Source organism: Equus caballus, chromosome X (assembly GCF_041296265.1).
Source record: "Equus caballus isolate H_3958 breed thoroughbred chromosome X, TB-T2T, whole genome shotgun sequence".
NCBI lineage: Eukaryota > Metazoa > Chordata > Mammalia > Perissodactyla > Equidae > Equus > Equus caballus.
In genome coordinates, this window is record NC_091715.1 from 141,809,630 (window position 1) to 141,832,032 (window position 22,403).

The window sequence follows — 22,403 nt, forward strand, 5'->3', positions numbered from 1 at the left end:
CCCACCGCCCCACCGCCCCACCGCCCCACCGCCCCACCGCCCCACCGCCCTCTGCCTCAGCCGCAGGCCCGCGGGGCGGGGGCCGGGCCGCTCATGCGCACCGCGGGGCCGCCGGGGTGCCGAGCCCCCGCCCCGCGCGCCCACAGGGCGGGGTCCCCGCGCGCCCCCTGCCCGCCTTACCTCTCTGGACCAGAGTGGCCGAGGAGAAAGCGAGGCAGATGACGAACGCCGACCGCCAGGCCACCATGGCTGGGAGCGGGCGGAGGGGGCCCGAGGCGTACAGTTAGCGCGAGAACGCCCGGAGCGGAGTTTGGGGAGGAGCCGCAGGAGGAGCCGGGCCGCCACTGCAGGGCCCCGCCCAGACCGGCGCGGGCGCGACGCGACGCGGCTCCGGGAGGGCGGAGGAGGGGCGCGCCCGGCCGGGCCAAGGTGAGGTGGGGCGGGGCTGAGACTGCGGCGCGAGGGGCGGGGCGAGACTGCAGTCTCGGGGGCGGGGCCACGGCGCGAGGGGCGGGGCCTGAGGGCCCGGGTGTCGGCTGGGTCCAGCTCCAGAGCGCTGCCTGCGGGCCGCTTCCCTCCTCCGACCTAGAGCAGGAAGCCGGCAGCGGGGTCCTGCGGCCCAGAGCAGAGAGTCCACGGTAGCCGGGGAGCCAGCGGCGCCGGCGGCGTGGGTGTGCGGTGCTTTCCGCCTGGCGCGGAGACTCCTCCCGGCCTGGGGCAGGACTTGAAGCGGCGCACGCTCCAGGTGCGCTCTGCCAGCCAGGTGACCTTGGACGGGGTTCTTCCCTTTCTGCACTTGGTCTCCTCCTGGTAAAAGGCAGTTCCCTAGGGGCCCCTCCAGCTGCGGCTGCAGAACGGAGCACTCGCACTCTTGCCCCGGTCGCGTGGCTGAGCTTGTGTTTCACAACAACTGGCTGCCCGCCCACTCGCCGATCCCTGCAGGAAGTTCTAGGGGAACCCCCGCCAGACATTAAAGAAAAGGCTAGTTGCCAACTGGCCGCGGTCGGCAAACAGCGGCACGTCTCGGGGAAACGAGCCCGAGGCCGGGGTCGCCGGGGCAGCGAGAGGGGGGGTGGCAGCCTGGAGCCGGAGCTCCGCGGGCCGGGGGAGGAGGCGGGAGGGACAGGGTCAGCTCTCCTGAGGCTTTGCTGAATGCGCTGAAAGCGCGAGTTCACTTCTGCAGGGTCCATCTGTAAACGTGCTCAGTGATTGGCAAACGCGCTGCAGTCCTTTCCCATGAACCCCGGCAAACGGAGTCCCGCGCCCGGACCCGGCAAATCTGATTCCGACGCTGCCCTGAACAGCAAAATGCCGGCTACAGCCTTTGACATGAACGGCTCAAGAAGGGCTCCAGCTGCAGCCAGCTTTCGAGGACAAAGAGAAAGCGCAGCTGCTCTGCGGAGTGGCGGAGCGACGTGGCCGCGCCTGTCCCTGCCATTATGCGGCACGGGCTGCTCTGGGCCACATCCTCCCTAGAGGGCGGCTACTACCACCTTCCCCTAGTGTCCCTTCGTCAGGCTTCCTGGGACCCCCACCAGGCCCGCACTTCCAAGAGACCTCCCCTCCGGTGGCTCCTGCCACCCCCTGAGCGTTGTGGCGGGGGGGGGGGGGGGGGGGGGGGGGGGGGGGGGGGAGCGGAGCCGAGGGTCTCCTTGAGATAGAGCTAAGTCTTTCCCCATGTGACTTCCCTCTATTGCTCTAAATCCTGAGGCTGGAAAAACGAAGCCTATAAAGAGTGAGTCAATGGCCGATTTCCAGGGTGGTGCTTATTCTGTGACACTAACTAGCTGAAGAATTAACTGAAACAACTAGTAGTTATTGCACACACACCATCTACATGGCATAATACTGACATTTTTATCTGTATCTTTTATTCCTCACAACTTCATGTATCACTTCAATAATTAATGAGAAAAAAGGAGCAAAATGGCCGTTCCTTGAGGTTGGGGAGTTGGCCTGTAGTGTCAGAGGGGCCAGGGGCATCACTAGGAACCCCGGTGGGTGAAGGGCTAAGAACATGCGCTTTAGAGTCAGCCAGACAGGGCTGAAATCCTGGCCGCAGCCATAATGTTGTGCTAAGAGTTAAATGAGATGGTGGAAAGTGGGCAGCGTGGGACACGGAGCAGAGAGGCATTGTTAGTCCTATAAGAGCTACAGAAATACACCATGAAGTTGAGCAGTTTTGTGTATTTCAGGCTGCAGATGTGCCCCCAGCTTTCCCAGTAACTCTAAGTGCCCTCCGCCATTCCCTTATCTCCTGGCCTCAGTGGTCCCATCTGGAGCGGGAGGGCACTAGCCATCATGGCCTTTAGGAGCCCATCAGGCTCTGCTGAATGAATCCCAGGACCTATACACTCATCTACACTGAGGAGGCGTGAGGAGGGGAGAAAAATGCAGCCTCAAAGTTGAAGCCATCTCAGTCAACACGCAGTGGACAGTCACACCCATCTGGAGCTCTAACTGGTGAATGGGCAGTGGAGACACCTAAATCCCACCAGCGAGACACTGGCCACAGTGCAATGTTGCAGTAATATGATCTTCTAGCTCAGCAGTAGTTGGCACACTGCAGCCTGTGGTCCAAATCCAGTCTGCCTGCCTGTTTCTGTGGCCTGCAAGCTAAGAGTCATTTTTGCATCTTTAAACAGTTGAAAAACAAAGATTATTTTGTGACATGGGAAAGTTATACGGAGTTCAAATGTCAGGGTCCATTAAGTTTGTGGGCGCATAGCCATGCCCATTTGTGTCTGTATCATCTGTGGCTGTTTTTCTGCTGCCACAGTGGAATTGCCTAGTTGCCACGGAGCATGGAGCCCACAAAGCCCTTTACAGCAAATGTTTGGTGGCCTGCATTCCAGCAGATTGAACCGGGGCAAGTATGAATACAAGCGGGGTGGTGTGGGTTGTAAAGAGCATGCTCTTCCAGAACAGGGAAGGACACAGGAATAAGAACCCACAGAAAAGGATAATGTTTACTATGGGCCAAAAGACACTCACTCATGAAAAAAAAAGCCACTAGTCAAAATATTGCAAATGTCTAAGGTCAGTTATCCTACCACATAACTCTCCCTGTGTAAAATGACTTATCTGGGGCCTGGCTTGTCTCTCAGTCTCTCTTTTTTTTTTTAAAGATTGGCACCTGAGCTAACAACTCTGTCAATCTTCTTTTTTTTTTTCTTTCTGCTTTTTCTCCCCAAATCCCCCCAGTATATAGTTGTATATTTTAGTTGTGGGTCCTTCTAGTTGTAGTACGTCGGATACCGCCTCAACGTGGCCTGATGAGTGGTGCCATGTCCACACCCAGAGAAACCCTATCCACATCCGAACCAGAGAAACCCTGGGCTGCTGTAGCGGAGCGCGTGAACTTAACCACTCGGCCACGGGGCTGGCCCCTCTCAGTCTCTTATAAGTTAGGTCAATATGAGTTTGAGAGGACTGATCACATCAAGGCCCTGAGCCGCCAGGCTGAGGACCAGCCTGGAACTTGGTGAGTCGCTTGGTCAGGTAGCTGCTACCCTACTGAATTGCAATTGAACGTGGAGTTGATTTACATACAGGATATTCCACACTTAGAAACCATAATTCTGTGCCTCCCCCGTCCACACACACACACACACACACTCTCCCCAGTGCCACTGTACAAAGGTACTGGGACTGACTCCTGGCCAAGCCTGCCTTGTCGCCACATCCCCCTCTTGTCCCAATTCTCTTGCCACTCCTCACCCCTTCATGAGCTTCTCATATCCTGAAAATTGTCACCAACTCAAAACCCATTTGGCCTGACAAGGTCCTCTCCTAAAACACGCACGTTTCATCAGCTCTGACCTGAGCGGAAAAGTGTGGCATGGACAAATGGCCACAGGCTAGTCTGGGAATACAGGAGAAGAACAGATGGAGCTGGGAGGACTTAAGCTAATCTGAGTTAAGTAGACTTCTGAGGGCTAGCCTGGTATTCCACCACTCCCCAACCTTCTGACCCCCCACCCTCGTTACGCACCATTTTCCCGCTCTCCCTCCCAAGTGATACGAACCCCTCCTTGCAAAGTACCCCCAAGGGGGCCTCCCTCACCTGTGGCCAAAATCAGCCCGCATCTGGTGGCATCTTCCCACCAGGGCCCTGGAATGGCCCTGCCACCACCCCCACCACTGTTGAAGGTGCTCACCTCGGGAGTAACACTGTCCATGTCAGGTGTGCCATTTCCTGGTCACCCAACCCCCAACCCCCCCTCCCCCGGCACTGATGCTTGGGGTGCTAGAGTGGAAAAGGGAGTCCATGTGAGGGCAGGGGCAAGGACAAAGGCCTTGCCCCAACTCAGGGTCACCCTTTGGCCCCAGGGCCCAAGGTTGCTCAGCTTGTGCTCCTGGCTTCAGCAGCTCTTCCATCTGCTTCCTCTCTCCTCCCACAGCCTTGGGCCCTAATCCCTCGAACCAAACTAGTTAGAGGGCCCCAGCTTGGCAGCGGCAAGAAACCCTCTCCCTCCCACCACCCTCCCCACTGTGCGGGCCAATTAGGAGACAAAGACGCCCTGTGTATCAGTGGGAATGCAAACAGCTCACTTCGGGGAGGGGGAGCCCCAGGGGCTACAGCAGTTCCCCAAGTGCCTGACAGACACAAGTCTTTACCAGTCCCAGGCGAAATAAAAATGAGGTTGTTGTGGCAACTTTTCCCCCATAAAGCTTGAGTACTGACCTTTAATCTGAAATCATGGATTTTTTTTGGTATACAAAAGTCCTTTATTTCATGAAAAGATGGTAGTGTTTTGTTTAATGTGCTTACTTTGCAAAATAAAAAGTTGGCAACCCTACCCGTCCCCAAATTAAAAAAAAAAAAAAAAGAAATCTACTTCCCGTGAAATTCACAAGTCTGGGAACCATTGGCTATACCAGCCATATTCAGACCACCCAGGGCCCCGATACATAGGAATTTATTGGAACACACCCCATATGTAAACAGAAGTCCTGAAAATGGATTCTGAAACAATGTTCTCTTTCATATTTTTAAAGTTGTAAGCAAATTATCCCTCAGCCTCCTCCGCCTCTCCTTCGGGTTCTTACTCTCTCCTCTTGAGGATGTTATAGTAAGGCAAGGTCAGGCAGAGCCTTGAATGCCACACTAATGAGCAAAGATTTGATGCTGAGAACAGAGGGGAGCCATGGAAGGGTTTTCAGCATTAAGCGGCAGAGTGACAGGGAAAGTGAGAGACAGGGAAAGTGACCCACAGGAGGGCCTACTGGCCTTGTCTAGAGGGAGAGGCTGGGAGCTGTGGGGCTGGAGAGAAGGGTTTGGATTCAGGGTATGTACGAGGTGGAGGTAGCAGTGGCCACAGAAAGGAGGGGGTGGGTGTGTAGGACTGGCCCTGTTCTCAGGACAGGGGAGAAAAAAAGTCCAAGGTGCCCTGGGGAAGGAGACAGATGACAAGCAGTTATAACTCCATGTGATACAGGAAGTTAGAGAGGGGAGCACAGGACGCTGTGAGAGCACCAAAGAAAGAGGCCCCTCCCAGTTGGATAGTCAGGGAAAGTAATAGTTCACCTTGCGGCTGGGGGGCTGTTCCTAGAGAACACTGAGCAAAGGCTCAGAAATGAGACAGTATGCAACATGTGGGATTTGAGCTGACTGGAACCAGGTCAGTGGGGCTCCTAGAGCAGGCGAAGTTTGGGCTTGATTCAAGCACAACTGAAAACCCTGGAGAGTTTTAAGGGGCTGGGGCAAGGCTGCAAGGTGCCAAGATCAGATTGGCATTTGATGGATCCATTCCTTCAAGGAGACTCAGGACTCCTGTACAGAACTCAGCATCTGCTTTAGAAAATGCTGCTCTGGGTGACAGAGGCATTGAAGAGTGGAAAGCTGGGGAAAGCGGAGAAGAGATTGGGATGGGGCGTGGAGGTAGGAAGAAGAGTGAGGAGGCTGGTGCAGCAGTCCTGGGAGTGCTTAAGCTGGGCCCAGAAGGAGGGGCGAGCTGGGATGGGCGGCTCTTCACCTCTGCCTGGTGGCCTGGAGACAACCCAGTGTGGCCTGTCCGGAGCTGCAGCTTCACAAACAGCAGGGCCCACTTCCATCCCTGTGTTTCTGCAGAACCCCACCCCCACAATCACTCTTGTCCCAAATGCATACGACAGAGTTGCTCACCCCGAACGGGACCCTTTGACCAGAGCATTTTGTAATCTAATGCAACAAGTGCCCATGAGATAGGAATCGTCTCATCCTTTTTGATTCCTGTTGGAATTCCCATTTGGGGTTTGGGGCATTTTCTTAACCCACCAAGGACCATACAATGGTGATAATAATGGCAATGATGGCCACGGTGACAACCATACAGAAGGAAAAGAAGATGGGTGCCAAATGCCGCTGGGTCGCGACTTAGTTTCAAGGCTCATTATCATGAGAGGGAGTCCTCTTCTCTGGAAATCTAAATGTAGAACATCCACTCGTCTTCTGGAAGCCTGCGTGCCAAGTCAAGCAGGGCAAAACCTTAGACCTGCATGTTTTCCTAATACGAGAGACTGTTCTGTACATTTCTTTCTAGTGCTCAGTCGAGTTAACATGGAATTTTCATAAGCACTTGGCAAGGAATAACTTATGTCTCTGTAATATTTCCGAGGCAGCATTTTCCACTCTGAATCCTGACCTCTGCGGGAATAGGACTTCACCTGTGCCTCCCAAATGCGGAGGAGTAGGACCCTATTTAACTTCCTCAGTGAAGCCTCCGAAGTGCTTCGGAGACACACCACAGAAACCAACATTTGGCCTCCTTACGTCTTTTCATGTAATTGAAGCAGTCCAAGAAACCTCCTAGAAAAAGTTACAGAACACAAATGTGGAAAACAGCATCCAATGAACAGTCATAACATTGTCTTCCAAAACATGTCTTATTGGTTTTCAACAAGCATTGTCAACCCTTTGGGACGCCAATACATCAAACACCCCGCTACATCCACACACACACAGACACACACATGCACACCAACATACGTATGTAGGGCGCTGGTGTCTGTGAATTTGGATATTACAGGAGCCCAGTCCCAGCCCGTCCAACAAGACCATTCAATTCTATTACCTCCTATGTGAACATCAAACCTCTGTTTGACTGCAGGCTTTGATCACCTGGCCTGGGTAAACTGAGGCAGAGAAAAATTGGAGCAGCATGGATCTACCTCTAACTGGTTATGTGAATGTGAACAAAAATTGAGTAACATGCGTTGACTGAGTACCTGGCTATTCTACGTCTTCAAGACTTCTCAAAGGACCCCCTTATCTCCATTCCCACTAAGGACACCCCAACACAAGTGCCCACCTGCGGACTACCGAGAGAAAAACGAGCATCTTAACTGGCCCTTGCTTCTCCTTTCCCTGCTCTCCTGTCCACTCGTCACACTACTGGAGGAGGGAAAAGCGTTCCAAAAGTGTTAAGTCAGATCACAGCTCTCCCCTACTCAAGCCCTCCAGTGGCTTCTTCCCATTGTTCTTGGCATGAGTCTCAGCTCCTGAGCTCTGCACTTAAGACCTTGCAGGACTTGGCCCCAGATAACCTCTCTAGCCCATCTTCTTCCCACCGCTCCTGGCCCCCAGGTTCCAGCCTCACCAGGCAGGAGCACTTGCTGCTTCCCACACCTTGGTGCTCCTTCCTGCCTCTGCTTTTGCTCATGCTGTGCCTTCTGCCAGTCTCTTCTCCCAGGACCTCTTCTCTTCTCAGTCTATCCTCTCTCCCCGAGCCATCTTATCCTTACCCCCCTTTACCTCTCCAGACCTGCTTCTCCTCTGAACCCAGATACATACATTCAAATGCCTGTTCTGCATCATCTAATGGCTTTTTCAGAGGCATTTCAATGTCCAAAAGAGAACTGTCCATCCTTGTCCCCTAAATCAACCTGCCACCCCTCTGCGTGGTCCCCCTCTCAGTAAGTGGCATCACCCATCTCCCAGTTCTAGGGCCCCAAACCCAGGAGGCAGCCTTGACCTCTCTCCTAGTCTCACCCACTCCATTACCAAGTCCTGCAAACTCAGCCTTCCCAACAGTCTGCCCTGAGTAACTGCACGGCTGCCTCCAGCCCATTCTCCACCCAGCAGCCAGAGGGCGCCTCTTCAAAAGCAAATCAGATCATGTTGCTCCCTTGCTGAAAATCCATCAACCTCATGTTAAAGGCCCTCCATCTCCCTCAGAGCAAATCCAAATTCCTGTCTGGGGCCTACAAAGCCCTGCGTGCTCTGGCCTGAGCCCACCATCCTGCTTCGTACCTCCAGGTTTTCCTGCATATGTCCATCCTTCCCTTCTCCACCGGGCTGGTTCCGCTTTATCTCTCAGGCCTTCCTAGACCACACGGCCCCCTCCCAGTCCGGAAGGTTAGGAGCCCATCCTTTCTGCTCCCACGGCCTCTGTGCTGGACTCGACCACAGCCCCAGGCCTGCAGCTGTGAAACTGCTGTCTCCTCCTACTGGGCCCCTGGTTCTCAACCCTGGTGACACGATAGAATCATCGAGGAAGGTTGTTTTTCTTTCTAAATTCAGGTAACATTCACATAACATAAAACTTACTCTTTTAAAGTGTACAATTTAATACATTCACAGTGTTACATAACCATCACCTCTATCTACTTCCAGAATGTTTCTGTCATCCCCAAAGGAAACCCTGTCCCCATGAGCAGCCACACCCTATTTCCCCTCCCTAAGCTCCTGGCAACCATTCATCTCCTTTCTTTCTCTATGGATTTGCCTATTTTGGACATTTCAGACAAATAAAATCATACAATATGTGGTCTCTGTGTCTGGTTCCTTTCACTTAGCATATTTTCAAGGCTCATCCACATTGTAGCATGTATTAGAACCCCATTCCTTTTTAAGGCTGAGTAATATTTGATTGTGTGGGTAGACCCCATTTTGTGTAACGGGTCTTCAATAGATGGACATTTGCGTTGTTTTCAGTTTGGGGCTATTGTGACTAATGCTGCTACGAACAAGCATGTGAAAGTTTTTATGGGGACGTATGTTTTCATTTCTCTTGGGTCTATACCTGGATTGCTGGGTATTGGGAAACTTTTAAAATTCCCCCCGCCGGGCCTCCCTCCCCAAGATTTTGATGTCTTTGGTCTGGGGTGGGGTAAGACACTAGCCTTTTTCTAAAGGCTCCCCTGGTGACTCTAATGCACAGCTGAGGCTGAGAAGCACTGTTTGAGACCGTGGCTGGGCAAACTACAGCCAGTGGCCAAGTGCCACCGCTCGCCTGTTTTCATATGGCCTGCCAGCTAAGAATGGTTGAGAAAAATGAAAAAGAATAATATTTTGTGACACGTGAAATGATGTGGCATTCAAATTTCAATGTCCATAAATAAAGTCTTGTTGGCACACAGCCATGCTCATTCATTTTCCTGTTGTCTATAACTGCTTTTGTGCTACCAGGGCAGAGCTGAGTATTTGCAACAGAGACGGTATGACCCATAAAGCTGAAAATATTTCCTATCTGGTCCTTATAGGCAAAGTTGGCCGGCCTTATCTTCATCTGTTGTCTGTCCTCTCTTTTTTTTGTTTTTGAGGAAGATTAGCCCTGAACTAACTACTGCCAATCCTCCTCTTTTTGCTGAGGAGGACTGGCCCTGAGCTAACATCCATGCCTATCTTCCTCTACTTTATACGTGGGATGCCTACCACAGCATGGCGTGCCAAGTGGTACCATGTCCACACCCGGGATCCGAAGCAGCGAACCCTGGGCCGCCGAGAAGCAGAACGTGCGAACTTAACCTCTGCACCACCAGGCTGGCCCCTCTCAGTCCTCTCTTTACTCGATCTTTCAGCAGTGGTCAGCACAGATGATCACTCTCCACTGCCTGAAATACTTTCTTCACTTGCCTGCTGGAAATGCACTCTCTCTTGGAGCTGCCTCTCTGGAGCTCGGAGAAGCCCTATTGGGGTGGATCTGTGGTGCCCAGTGTTCAGAAGTGGGGCACTGCCATCCCCTCACGTGGATGTCCGTGTGGTAGGGGGAAGGTGTGAGGACATCATCTTGAAGCTTTGGGGACGTCACTCTCCTTCTTCAGGCCTTGTCTTTCTCATCTGCAAAATGAGTGGGTTGGATAAGACTGTCTCTGAGCAGTTCTGAGCTCTCTGAGGATCCTAGTGCCAAGCCCTGTCACCTACATCACCTTGTCAAGTCCTCCCAGCAACCTTCCGAGGAGGGTGCCATTTCTATCATTAACACAATTTTACAGATGACACAAAAAGTCTTCAGAGAGGAAAAATGACATTAGCAGGTTGCCCAGCAAGTCATTGGCCCACCTAGGGCTCAGACTCACATCCAGCCAACCTCACTCCCTCTGGTGAGACAGATGTGCCAAGTGCCTGCTGCTTAAGCTGATGAGACCTTAGAGAACTGGCAGGGCTGAGGAGGGCACACTGGTGGTGGCGCTTTATGTTGTGAATGTGGGCAGCTGTGAGTGGCACCCGAGATGAAAGGATAATTTCTTGAGAGGCCTTGGGCAGTGTGCCCATCACTGTGATATGCACTTGACTAGGATCATATTTAATAATTTCAATCCTTCCTGAGGGGAGATATTAGTTTCCTGTGGCTGCCGTAACAAATGGCCACAAACTTTGGTGGCTTAACACAAATATTCCTTCACAGTGCTAGAGGCAAGAAGTTCACAATCCAGGTGTCGGCAGCACTGCGTGCCCTCCGCAGGCTCTGGGGGAGAATCCTTCTTGCCTCTTCCAGCTTCCGGTTGTGGCCAGGCAGTCCTTGGTGTTCCTTCACTCCAACTCTGCCTCTGTTTCCTCATGGCCTTTTTATAAGGACATCAGTTATTGGATTTAGGGCCCACACGAAATCCAGTATGATCTCATCTTGAGATCCTTAACATTATATTTGCAAAGACCGTATTTCCAAATAAGGGGCAATGTTATTCTCAGTCTACAGATAAGAAAGCTAAGACCCATTCTCATGAAACGAGACAAGTTACCCCTTTTGCTAATTCCTTAGTGACTTTGGAACTAATACCTAAGTACTGGATCATTTCAGCTGGGTACTTCTTATAAAAGAGGTGGAAAAAAGACCAAAAACTCACATGACACTTACCTTATACCTTATACAAACATTACCTCAAAACGGATCAAAGACCTCAACTTAAGAGCTAAAACTACAAAACTCATAGAAGAAAACACTGGGGAAGATCTTCATGATGTTGGATTCAGCAATGACTTCATGGATATGACACCAAAAGCACAAGCAATAAAAGAAAAACAGGTAATTTGAATTCCATCAAAATTTAAAACTTTTGTGCATCAAAGGACACTATCAACAGAGTATAAAGGCAACGATATGGAAAGAGAGAGAATATTTGCAAATCATATATCTGACAAGAGATTAATATAAAGAACTCCTACAACTCAACAACTAAAAAACAGACAGCCCAATTTAAAAATGCTCAAAAGGCTTGAAAAGACATTTTTCCAAAGAAGATAACCAAAGCCGATAAGCACATGTAAAGATGCCTGACACCACTAGTCATTAGGGAAATGTAAATGCAAGCCACGGTGGTATACTACTTAACATGCACTGGGATGCCTATAATAAAAAAATAAAGTGGAAATTGCAAGGGTTGGCAAGGATATGAAGAAATGGGAACTCTTGAGCATTGCTGCTGGGAATTTAAAATGGTTGCAGCCACTATAGAAAACAGTATGGCAGTTCCTCAAAAAATTAAACATAGAATTACCGTATGATCCAGCAACTCCACTTCTGCGATTGTACCTTAAAGAACTGAAAGCAGGAACTTGAACTGATGTTTGTACACCCATGCTCACAGCAACATTACTCACAATAGCAAAAGGTGGAAACAACCCAAGTGTCCATCGATGGATGAATGGCTAAACAAAATGTGGTATATACACACAATGGAATACTATTCACCTATAAAAAGGAACGAAATTTTGATGTATGCTATAACCTGGATGAACCTGGGAAATATTACGCTTAGTGAATTAAACCAGACACAGAAGGATAAATATTGTGTGATTCCACTTATAGGAAGTACCTAGCTAGAATAGGCAAATTCATGGGAACAGAAAGAAGAATAAAGGTTACCATGAGTTGGGGGCAAGGGGAAGAGGAAGTTATTATTTAATGGGTAGAGTTTATGTTGGGGATGATAAAAAGTCAGGAGTATAGATAGTGGCGATGGTTATACAACATTGTGAATGTAATTAATGCCACTGAATTGTGCACTTACAGATGGTTAAAATGATAAATATTATGTATACTTTACCACAGTTAAAAAAAAAAACAAACCATGTGAGCTTCAAGGAAAGCGTTTTAGAAGAGAAAATGAAAGTCTCCTGGAATGCATGAGAGCCAGCTGGGCAGACCTCCTGCCACCTCGTCCCGCCTCCTGTGAGTGCTCCCTGAATCTGCCTCTCTCCCCAGGGTTTCGCCCTTTCTTTTCTGCTTAGGCAGAGTCCTAAAGATGTTTTCACCTACCTGCATCTCCTTTTCTTATTCTTGTCACTCTTTATCATCCTCTACCTGCGGCCCATTTGTAATCACAGGTCCCTGCTTCCTGTCACGTTGTTTTGGCCCCTGGCCCGTCTAACAGAGCCCTGGGAGTTACCTTAGCCATCCTGCTCTTCCGTGCACCCTGGTGTGCTCTGACAGAGCCCTGGGATCACTCATACCCCTGTTTGTCCTCAGAAGGCAGGTTGATTTCCTCTGCTGACTGAGTGGTAGCTCATCTTTGAGAGCGTCCACCATCCCAGTCATCTCCTCCTTTTGACATAATATTCCCCTGGCTCCCCATTTCCTACATGATCAGGCCACATGCCTTGGCCTGGCATTCAACACCCAGCCTGCCCTCCCTTAGTACATCTGGCCCAATAGGTGACCTCACTGTCCCCTGAAGGGGCTTCTTGCCTCCCTGCCTCCTTGCCTTTTCTTATGAGGTTTCTGGTGCCCATCGTGCCTTCCTTTAGCCTCCTATCCTGGTATCCAAATACTAGTGTCCCCTAAGCCCAAGGTCAACATGCATCTCTTTCTCTAAGCTTTTGGAGGTCAAATATCGTCTGTCTATTTAGCAAGGAATCACCTGATACCACCTTGGGTGGGCATTTCCATCTTTTGTTATTCTTCAAATATACCCTGATGTTGATTTTATCTAGAGGAGAGGATTCTGGGAATGAGGGACACATCTTTGCATCTCTCTCCAGGAGCCATGCGTGTGATCCGTATGAAATGAACACTGGCCAAGTTGGCTTGGTGACTAGGAGGGGCACATCTAATTATTTGGTGCTCTTGGCACTAGGGTCCCTCCTTCCTCTGTACCTTCACTCTTTCCATCAGACTCTTGCAGGGGCGGTGGCCCTAGGCGCAGAGCATGGCGAGGTCAGTAACTTTCCCTCTATCATCTGTGGGAATTTCACTTTGGAAATTCTGACCTTTGAGTTTTTCCAAGACTAGCTTTCTATGGTGAAAAATTGTGAAAGAACTGAGTAAAAGTACCCCACTCAGAGGTCTGCTTACTGTGTCTTCTGGGACTGCTTCCTCCTCACTACCACCACTGTCTCTGCCCTGGTTCCAGCTGTCACCATCTTGCATCAGAATTATTGGACCAGCTGTTTCCTGGTCCCTCTGCCTCCAGTGCTGTCCCCACGAGCCCATGCTCCACAGGGCAGTCAGGGTGGCTGTCCTAAAACAGATTCTTCCTTTTATTCCCCAGCTCACAAATGGCATCTTGTCTCCCGGATAAAACCAAGCTCCTGAGACTGGGGTTCCAGGCACCCTGACCCTCTGACCCCAAGTCGCAGCCCCTGCCATAATTCCTATGACTCTGATACTGCACTTACGGCACAATTTGTCTATTTCCAAAATGAAATGGGCACACTGATGCCTCTGGGGCTTAGTCCAGGCAAGTCTCCCCTCCTGGAACGTCTGATCACCCAGGAAAAATCCTGAAAGATTCACCTCCTCTCCAAGCCCTGTTTCCTCAGCTCTCCTCCCACTTTCGGGCTTTGCCCCAGTGTGAAGCCAATAAATACTCTCTAAAGTAGCACTTAGGCCACAATGAGATTCTACTTCACACCCACTAGGGAGGCTATAATCAAAAAGGCAGATAATGACAAGTGTTGGTGAGGATATGGAGATACTGGAAGCATCACATGTTGCAGCTGGAAATGCTGTCTTAGTTCAGGCTGCTGTAACAGAATATGATAGACGGGGTGGCTTATAAAAACAGAAATTTATTTCTCACAGTTCTAGAGGCTGGAAGGCCAAGATTAAGACACCAGCAGATTTGGTGTCTGGTGAGAGACCTCTTCCTGGTTCATAAAAGGCGATCTTCTCATTGTGTCTTCACATGGCAGAAGGGACAAGGGAAGGCTGGCCCGGTGGCGCAGTGGTTAAGTGCGCACGTTCCACTTCAGCAGCCCGGGGTTCACTGGTTCAGATCCCAGGTGTGGACATGGCACCGCTTGGTGAGCCAGGCTGTGGTGGGCATCCCACATATAAAGTGGAGGAAGATGGCCACAGATGTTAGCTCAGGGCCAGTCTTCCTCAGCAAAAAGAGGAGGATGGGCAGTGGATGTTAGCTCAGGTCTAATCTTCCTCAAAAAAAAAGAAGGGACAAGGGTGCTCTCCGAGGCCTCTTTTATAAGGGCACTAATCTCATTCATGAGGGTTCTGCCCTCAGGACTTAATCACCTCTCAAAGGCTGCCCTACCTCCAAATACCATCACATTGGGGATTAAGATTTCAACATGTGAATTTTGGGGGGACAAAAACATTCAGCCTATAGCAAATGTAAAATGTTGCTGCCACTATGGAAAGCTGTCTAGAAGTTCCTCATCAAGTTAAACATAGAGTTACCATATGACCCAGCAATTCCACTCCTAGGTATATAGCCAAGAGAAATGGAAACATACGTCAATGCAAAACTTGTACATGAGTGTTCATCACAGCATTATTCATAGTAGCCAAAGTGGAAACAGCTCAAATGTCCATCAGCTGAAGAATGGATAAACAAAATGCAATATATCCATACAATGAAATACCATTAGTCAATAAAAAGGAATGAAGTGTGGATACATGCTATAACGTGGATGAGCCTTGAAAATGTTGTGCTAAGGAAAGGAGCCAGTCACAAAAGAGCACATATTGTATGATTCCATATATATGAAATGTCCAGAACAGGCAAATGGATAGAGACAGGAAGTAGATTAGTGGTTGCCTGGGGCTGGAAGAGGGAGGGTTGGGAGGTGACGGCGAAGAGCGGCAGGTTTCTCTTCGGGGTGATGAAAACGTTGTGGAATTAGATAGTGGTGATGGTTGCACAACCTTGTGCATATACTGAAAACCACTGAATTGTACACTTTGAAAGAACGAGTTATATGGCATGTGAATTATATCTCAATAAAGCTGTTAAAAGAGAAAGGAACCAATTGACAAGTGTGTTTCGAGCAGTTACTCCATATCCGACACTGAGCAAGTATTTTACATGCATTGACCCCCTAATTCTCATCAAGATCCTATGAGATGAACTGAATGTTTGTGTCCCCGAGAAATTCAAATATTGAAGCCCTAATGCCCAATGTGATGGTATTAGGAGGTGGGGTCTTTTTGAGGTAATTAGGTTTAGATGAGGTTACGAGGGTGGAGCCGCTACGACGGGATTAGTGCCTTTATGAGAAGAGACACCACAGGTCTCTCTCTCCTCCACGTGAGGACACGGCAATAAGCTGGCCACCTGCAAGCCAGAAAGAGAGCTCTCACTGGAAACTGAACCCTGCCAGAACCTTGATCTCAGACTCCCAGTATCCAGAAATGTGAGAAATAAATGTCTGTTGTGTAAGCCACTCAGTCTGTGGTATTTTGTTAGAGCAGCCTGAGCTAAGACAGACAGGTACTGTGTTTATATCCATTTTACAGCTGAAGAAACCGAGGCACGGTAAAGTAGCTTGACCAATATCCCTCAGCCTGTAAGTGGCAGCACCAAGGCATGAACCCAGACAGCCTGGCTTTCAAGCCCCTGCACTTGACTGCCTCTAGAGTAGACAAATATGTGCTACAGGGTCCAGGGTCAGAAAAGGGAGAATTCGTTTTTCATTTGCACTCCAGAAGAGAGGTTCAAGGGTCCCCAACCACTAACAGCTTCTTGTCCTGGGGAGTCCTGGCAGAATAAGCCCCCTGATCCTGTTTACAAAGGCCAGGTCAGTGGCAAGGGGGTCTTCTGCCTTCATCCAGAGGAGCTTTACAGGACGTGCTTCTGCTCCCTCCATCCAGCCTCAGCCTGGAAATTTGGGCCAGCAGACCAAGCCAAGCCAGCAGGGGTGCCTGTTGTCCCAGGGGATCCATTCTGGAAGGCCAGGAGAGAACCAGGATGAGCATCCCTGGCCTTCGGCTTTCCTGATGCCTGGGCCGGGCCTCTGCCTCTGTACATGCTAGATCTTGCATCATGGACCAGAGGCATAGGGAAGGGGGCTCCCGAAGCCAGTACTGGGGCCTGGCATTGCTTATTGCTAGTGGGATACTAAAGGCATGGGGTCATTCAGTGTGTAGAGGATGGCATTCGACTTTAGAGGTAAAGGTAGAGAGCATGGACTCTGGAGCCAGCCAGCTCTGGCCTCCAGCTGTGACTCTGCCACTTACTAGCACTTACTGTGTGACCTTGGGCAAGTCACCTTGCCTCTCTGGACTTCGGTGTCAGGATATATAAAATAGAGAGGAAACACATTAATACACATGGGAAGTGTATGGAACAGTGCCTGGCACACAGTAAGCTCTCAACAGTGGTAGTAGCTTTTTGTTCTAACTATTATTATTTTGGCTAAGCAGGTGGGAAGGGAAGGAGGCATGATACAAGAAACATCTGGGTTGTAGATGCTTCCTGAATCACAACAGAAATATTGACATCTTTTTTCCCTATACCCTCCCGAGGGGTCTTGTTCTGATCTAGAAGGAGGGAGGTGACAATCCTACTGTCTCCTGATCAGCCCATGGTGCCTGGATGCATGCCCTGTTCTGGCTACCAGGAACCTCTCCAAAAGACTGTAACAAGCTGGACTTGCTCCAGGAACCGGTGATCAGGATGTCAAAGGGAACTCAGAATTCTCATACAGGGAATAATCTTGGGGAGTGTTTAGGCAAGAGAAAAGGATGACTTTAAGAGGTTAAAGAGAGAAGGGTGGTAAGGGAGAATCCTGGAGGGAGCTCATGGGGGATTTGATCTGTTCTGTGTGTCTTCAGTTTGTGGAAACAAGGATAAAGGGGGCAAGCTTTGGGGTGATGGATTGTGGAACTTTCTAAGAGGCAGAACAACCTCAAGATGAAAGAGCTAGCTGGCCTCTTGGAGTTGCTTAGGCCTGGTTCTCCAGTCCCCCTTTGATGTCCCTTCTTAGCTGGAGACCCTATGACTCATTCACTTCTCCCACCAGGTTTGGGCCAGGACAATAGTGAAAAGCTGGTTTCCAGAACTGCTAGAGAAAAGCAAAGGCCTCTTTTTGGCAGGTCCTTTGTTTAGCCTAAGTCCAAATTTGAGACACACCTTCGAGTCTCTGCCACCTCCTGCCAGTGGCCAAGCTGAACATGCGGAGATTTTTCTGCCCACCTTTCCACTCTTGCCCTGTGATCCGGAGCTGACAGAGTGCGGCTGTGAGAGAGCTTCTGCCAGGAGCTTTTAGTTGTCATCCTGTCTTTAGAATCAGGATGAATGGGTGAGTGAGGAAAGCATACATACTGAAATAATCCCTAGGATTCTATCTAGATCAAGGCCAAGGTCTAGCTCCTGAATTGAGGCCCAGCCCATCCTTTCCAGAGAATACAATTCTAAAGTGCATTTTTCAATGTGCCCCTTCATCTCTTGCAAACGAAAGCCTGGCCTTTAAATATGATCTATGCCCTTACAGAGTTCTTCATTCAGAAGGGCACTGAAAAGCATGGGAGGCTTTCCAAGCACAGCCTGATAGTGCAAAAGCTCCTTCCTTCAGTGTTATCTGGTTCAGCAGCCCCTTGTTTACAGATGAAGAGATTGAGGCCCAGAGAAGAGAAGCGACCTGTCCAAGGTCACACAGTGAGGCATCAGCAATGTAAACCAGGCTTCCTGCCTGCAGGTGGAGTCACGAGTGGTGTGCCTTCCTAGGCTGTGGCTGCTCAGTGGCCCCCTGGGGGCCACTCCTACTGCCCTGTTCTCTCAGCTCTAAGGAGGCCTCTCCTTTGTACCCGTTACTTTTGCCAAGTTCAAATCAAGAAGAATGGTTTCTAGCCAGAAGCAGGGTTTTCACTAGTAAATAAAACACAGGAGGGACCAGCTACTGACACAACAGAGGGACAACTTGACTCTCTGCAATGGAGCCCAGCATTTGAAGGGGTGATAATCATTCATTTCAATGTTAGCTAATGCTTGTAATTTACAAGTGATGCTTCTTCTCTTAGTGTCATTTCTTGTGGGCTGTTTGGAAGCGCAAACGATACTACCCTCTATCAGATGATTTGTGCTTACTTTGGGTTTGGCTTGTCTATCTGGTAGAAAAGAGAGAAGTTTGGAGTGTGCCCCGAGTCTGATTCTGCTGTGCCCCACGACAAGCCCATCCAGTGCAACGTTCCACATGCGGTCCACGAATCAGGTGCTGTGCATGGGCACAGAACAGAACGAACAAACCCAAACCATTTAGCTTGCTTGACATTCTTTAAAGCCCACTCCCCCCTTTAAACGCACCAGTTCAAGGCCTGTTTCAAAGGGCAAATATTGTAAAAATGAGGAAATCGTCACAGGTTGTTCTTGGAAAGAGTTCAACTGATGTTGAACTACCCTGACCTGTACATGATATGTCTTCAAAGAGATTCACTTGAATGGATTTAGGCTGAGGAGTAGTCAATAGCACAATAGTTATTTGTGCATTTTAAATGTGGACCCATTCTCACCATATAGAGAGTCTGTGAGGCAGCGCTTTCACAGGTTGATTTTAGATTTTGGCCTAAGAGTTCTGAAAGCAAGGGTTTTCTAGTCTAAAGTGATGATTAGAAAGATAATAGCCAAAGTTAACTCCAGATCAACCAGTTGACCACCCCCAACACACACCTGATAATTGCTTTTGGGGTCCCTTCATGGCTCAGGAGGGTAGCTGAAACTCAAACTAGACAATTTTGTGACATAATAACAGCTCCAGTAGCAGTTTTGTGAAGGGACAGAAAGGGAAATGAGCTAAAAAGGAGATTCTTTCAATTGCCTTTGGTTTTCCGTTTTCTAGGCTGTCTATATTCTCCATCAGCACAGAGATCCAGAGCTGATGCACTGGATTCTACTCAAGTTGCATCTTGATAAACCTAGAGTCACCATAGGACCCAGCAATTCCACTCCTAGGTATCTACCCAAGAGAAATGAAAGCATGTGTCCACACAAACACTCGTTCATGAATGTTCCTAGCAGCATTATTCATAATAGCCAAAGTGGCAACCACCCAAATGTCCATCAGTTGAAGAGCAGATAAACAAAATGTGGTCTAGCCATACAAGGGAATAGCATTCAGACATAGAAAGTAATGAAGTGCTGGTACAGGCTGCAACGTGGATGAACCTTGAAAACATGATTCCAAGTGAAAGGAGCCATTATACTAAGACGCGAAAGGTTATTATATGATCTGTTTATTTGAAAGGTCCAAAATGGACAAACCTAGAGAGACAGAAAGCAGATTCATGGTTGCCAGGGGCTAGGGGGAGTGAGGGGAATGAATATGGGGTTTCTTCTTGGAGTGACGAAAATGTTCTCAAATTGCTTATGATGGTGATTTCACAAATCTGTAAATGTACTGAAAACCATTGATAGTACACTCTAAAATGGTAAAAGTGGTAAATTTTGTCTTTTCTTTTCTTTGAGGAAGATTAGCCCTGAGCTAACATCTGCTGCCAATCCTCCTCTTTTTGCTGAGGAAGACTGGCCCTGAGCTTACATCCATGCCCATCTTCCTCTCCTTTACACATGGGACGCCTACCACAGCATGGCCTGCCAAGCAGTGACATGTCCGCACCCGGGATCCGAACTGGCAAACCCTGGGCCACCGAAGCTGAATGTGCGAACTTAACCGCTGTGCCACCTGGCCGACCCCTAAATTTTGTCTTTTTAAAAAAATTTTATTGTGGCAAAATATACATAACATAAAATTTACCTTTTAGCCATTTTAAATGTACAATTCAGTGGCATTAAGTGCATTCACATTGCTGTGCACCCATCCCCACTGTCCATCTCCAGGACTTTTGCGTCATCCCACGCTGAGACTCCATACCCTGTAAACGCTAGTTCCTTATGACCGCCCCACCCTGCCCCCAGCCACTGGTGATCTCTAGTCTACTTCCTGTCTCCATGGATTTCACTATTTTAGTTTCCCCATGTAATGGATTCATACAATATTTGTCCTTTTGTGTCTGGCTTCTTTCACTGAGCATAATGTTTTCAAGGTCCATCCATGTTGTAGCTTGTATCAGAATTTCTAAAATGGTAAATTTTAACTTATATGAATTTTATCTCAATAAAAAGCATTGCATCCTAATGGAAGATGAAAATAGTTCAGGGAGGCAGGGGTAACGGCTGTAGGTAGTAAAGGAAAGTGTTGGTGGATATGGGGCTGACCCATCTACATGGCTTGATCATGGAATGACTTGAAGCCAAGTGGGGACCATTGAACTTGATCTTGCCGTCAGCAATGGGGAGCCACTGAAGGACTTATCAGGTGTGATGTGAGGAAGCATGGACATTAGGAAGTTTCCTCTGGGGCAGCGAGGGGGCAGGATGTTCATCAGGGAGACTAGTTGGCAGGCTGGCATGCCATTATGCCCTGGGAAGAAGTTTAAGTGTTGAGAGCAGGACGTTCGTTGGGGGAAGGGATGTGCTCTGCTCTGCTGTGTCTGTAACAGACTCAATTGCACATAGGAAGTCTGGAAAGTGCCATGATACATCAGCAAAGAAAAGCAGGTGGCCTACTGACAAGAAGCAGTGGCCTACACACAGGAGGAAGAACCAGGGAATGTGGGGCTGACTACTGTTCAGGGATGCACAAGGCCTGAGACTGGCAGCTGCCGTTGACCCCGGAAATAGAGAGGATCTATAGTTAACTCTAGATGCACCAGGTGGCTGATCCCCCTCTACCCTGGAGCATGAGAATTGGTGTCATTGTAACTCAGACCAGCAGAAAGAGAACCTCTTGAGGGATCCTGGAGTCTCTCGTTTGCCATTTAGGGAAGAAGGTTTGGGTTGGTTAATGTAGATTGCAAACCCACAGGCAGACATTTCCACCTCCATTCCTGTTGGGAGGCTGAATAATGACCCACAAAGATACCTGAATCCTAACTGAGAACCCGTGAATGTTACTTTATATGGCAAAAGAGACTTTGCAGATGCGATTTAGTTAGGGATCCTGAGATGGGGAGATTATCCTGGATTATCGAGCTGGGCTCGAAATATAATCATTTAAGTGTCCTCATAAGAGAGAGGCAGAGGGACATTGCCCACAGAGGCAATGTAACCACTGAAGCAAGATGTTCTGCTGCTGGCTTTGAAGATGGAAGCAGGGCTCATGAGCCAAAGAACACAAGACATGCATCTCTAGATGCTGGAAAAGGCACGTGAACAGATTCGTCCCAAAGCCTCCTGAGAGACAGTGGCCCAGATGACATGTTGGTTTTGGCCCAGTGAAACTGATTTTGGACTTCTGACTTACAGAAACGTAAGAGAATGAATGTGTGTTGTTTGAAGTCACCAAGGCGGTGGGAATTTGTTACAGCAGCCAAAGGAGATGAATACAACTTGCCTGATGTGATTTGCTTCGAGAAGCTACTGTAGTCACAGACGTTTGGACTCAGGAGCAGGACCTTCAGTGTCCCTTTACTCCTTGCCAACAACAGTCTACACTGGCCTGAGTTCCTTTATGTGCAATGCCCTGGCTGCTCTGGAACTTGCTGGAATATTCCATGGAGTAATGGGAGGCATGGTGGAGGGCCACACCCTTCAGTCCTAGCAGACCACTTCCCCATGTATAGGATCCTGCTCCCTTAGCCTGGGCTTGCAGTTAGAGCCCATCCTACCCAACTCTGCCCAGGCATCTGACAGTGCCGTCTGCCTTAGCTGTGAGGGCAGAATGTAGTCAAAAGAGTATTATTCTTTCATTGTCTTAACAAACTTACTTTGCGGCATCTACTCCATATAATAAGTCCCGATCCAGTGCCTTTTTTCCCCCTGTATCTCTTGGTTTGTCTAGGAACCATCAGGCTTTTATGAGTTTCTACTCTGTGCACTCAATTATACTTGGCTTAAGGCCTGAGCTATATTTGCTTATTCATTCACCAAACATTCATCAAGGGCTATGCTTCCTGTGAAAGCTCTAGGGAGTGATCTGTCGCAGCATTCTCTTCTAGTTTCTCGTGGCTGCCATCAATCCTTGGCATTCT

The 22,403-nt window shown here is 49.1% G+C and overlaps 1 protein-coding gene and 1 long non-coding RNA gene across 4 annotated transcripts in view; one reads left to right on the forward strand and one right to left on the reverse strand.

Annotated features, from left to right (window-relative positions):
* Positions 1-478, reverse strand: part of CD99L2 (CD99 molecule like 2) — a 114,508-nt gene extending 114,030 nt beyond the window's left edge. The window contains exon 1 of one of the 3 annotated variants that reach the window (XM_023634297.2): positions 181-478. In XM_023634297.2, coding sequence (XP_023490065.1) covers positions 181-247 — 67 coding nt within the window. In that variant the 5' untranslated portion in view covers positions 248-478. The remainder of the gene's footprint in view (positions 1-180) is intronic. The other 2 variants (XM_023634298.2, XM_070257491.1) reach the window with 2 other exon arrangements.
* Positions 479-507: 29 nt separating this feature from the next.
* LOC138921861 (uncharacterized) lies at positions 508-1,751 on the forward strand. Its single transcript, XR_011434757.1, has 2 exons — positions 508-763; positions 1,184-1,751. It is a non-coding gene; the product is annotated as an uncharacterized lncRNA (long non-coding RNA).
* Positions 1,752-22,403: the final 20,652 nt, after the last annotated feature.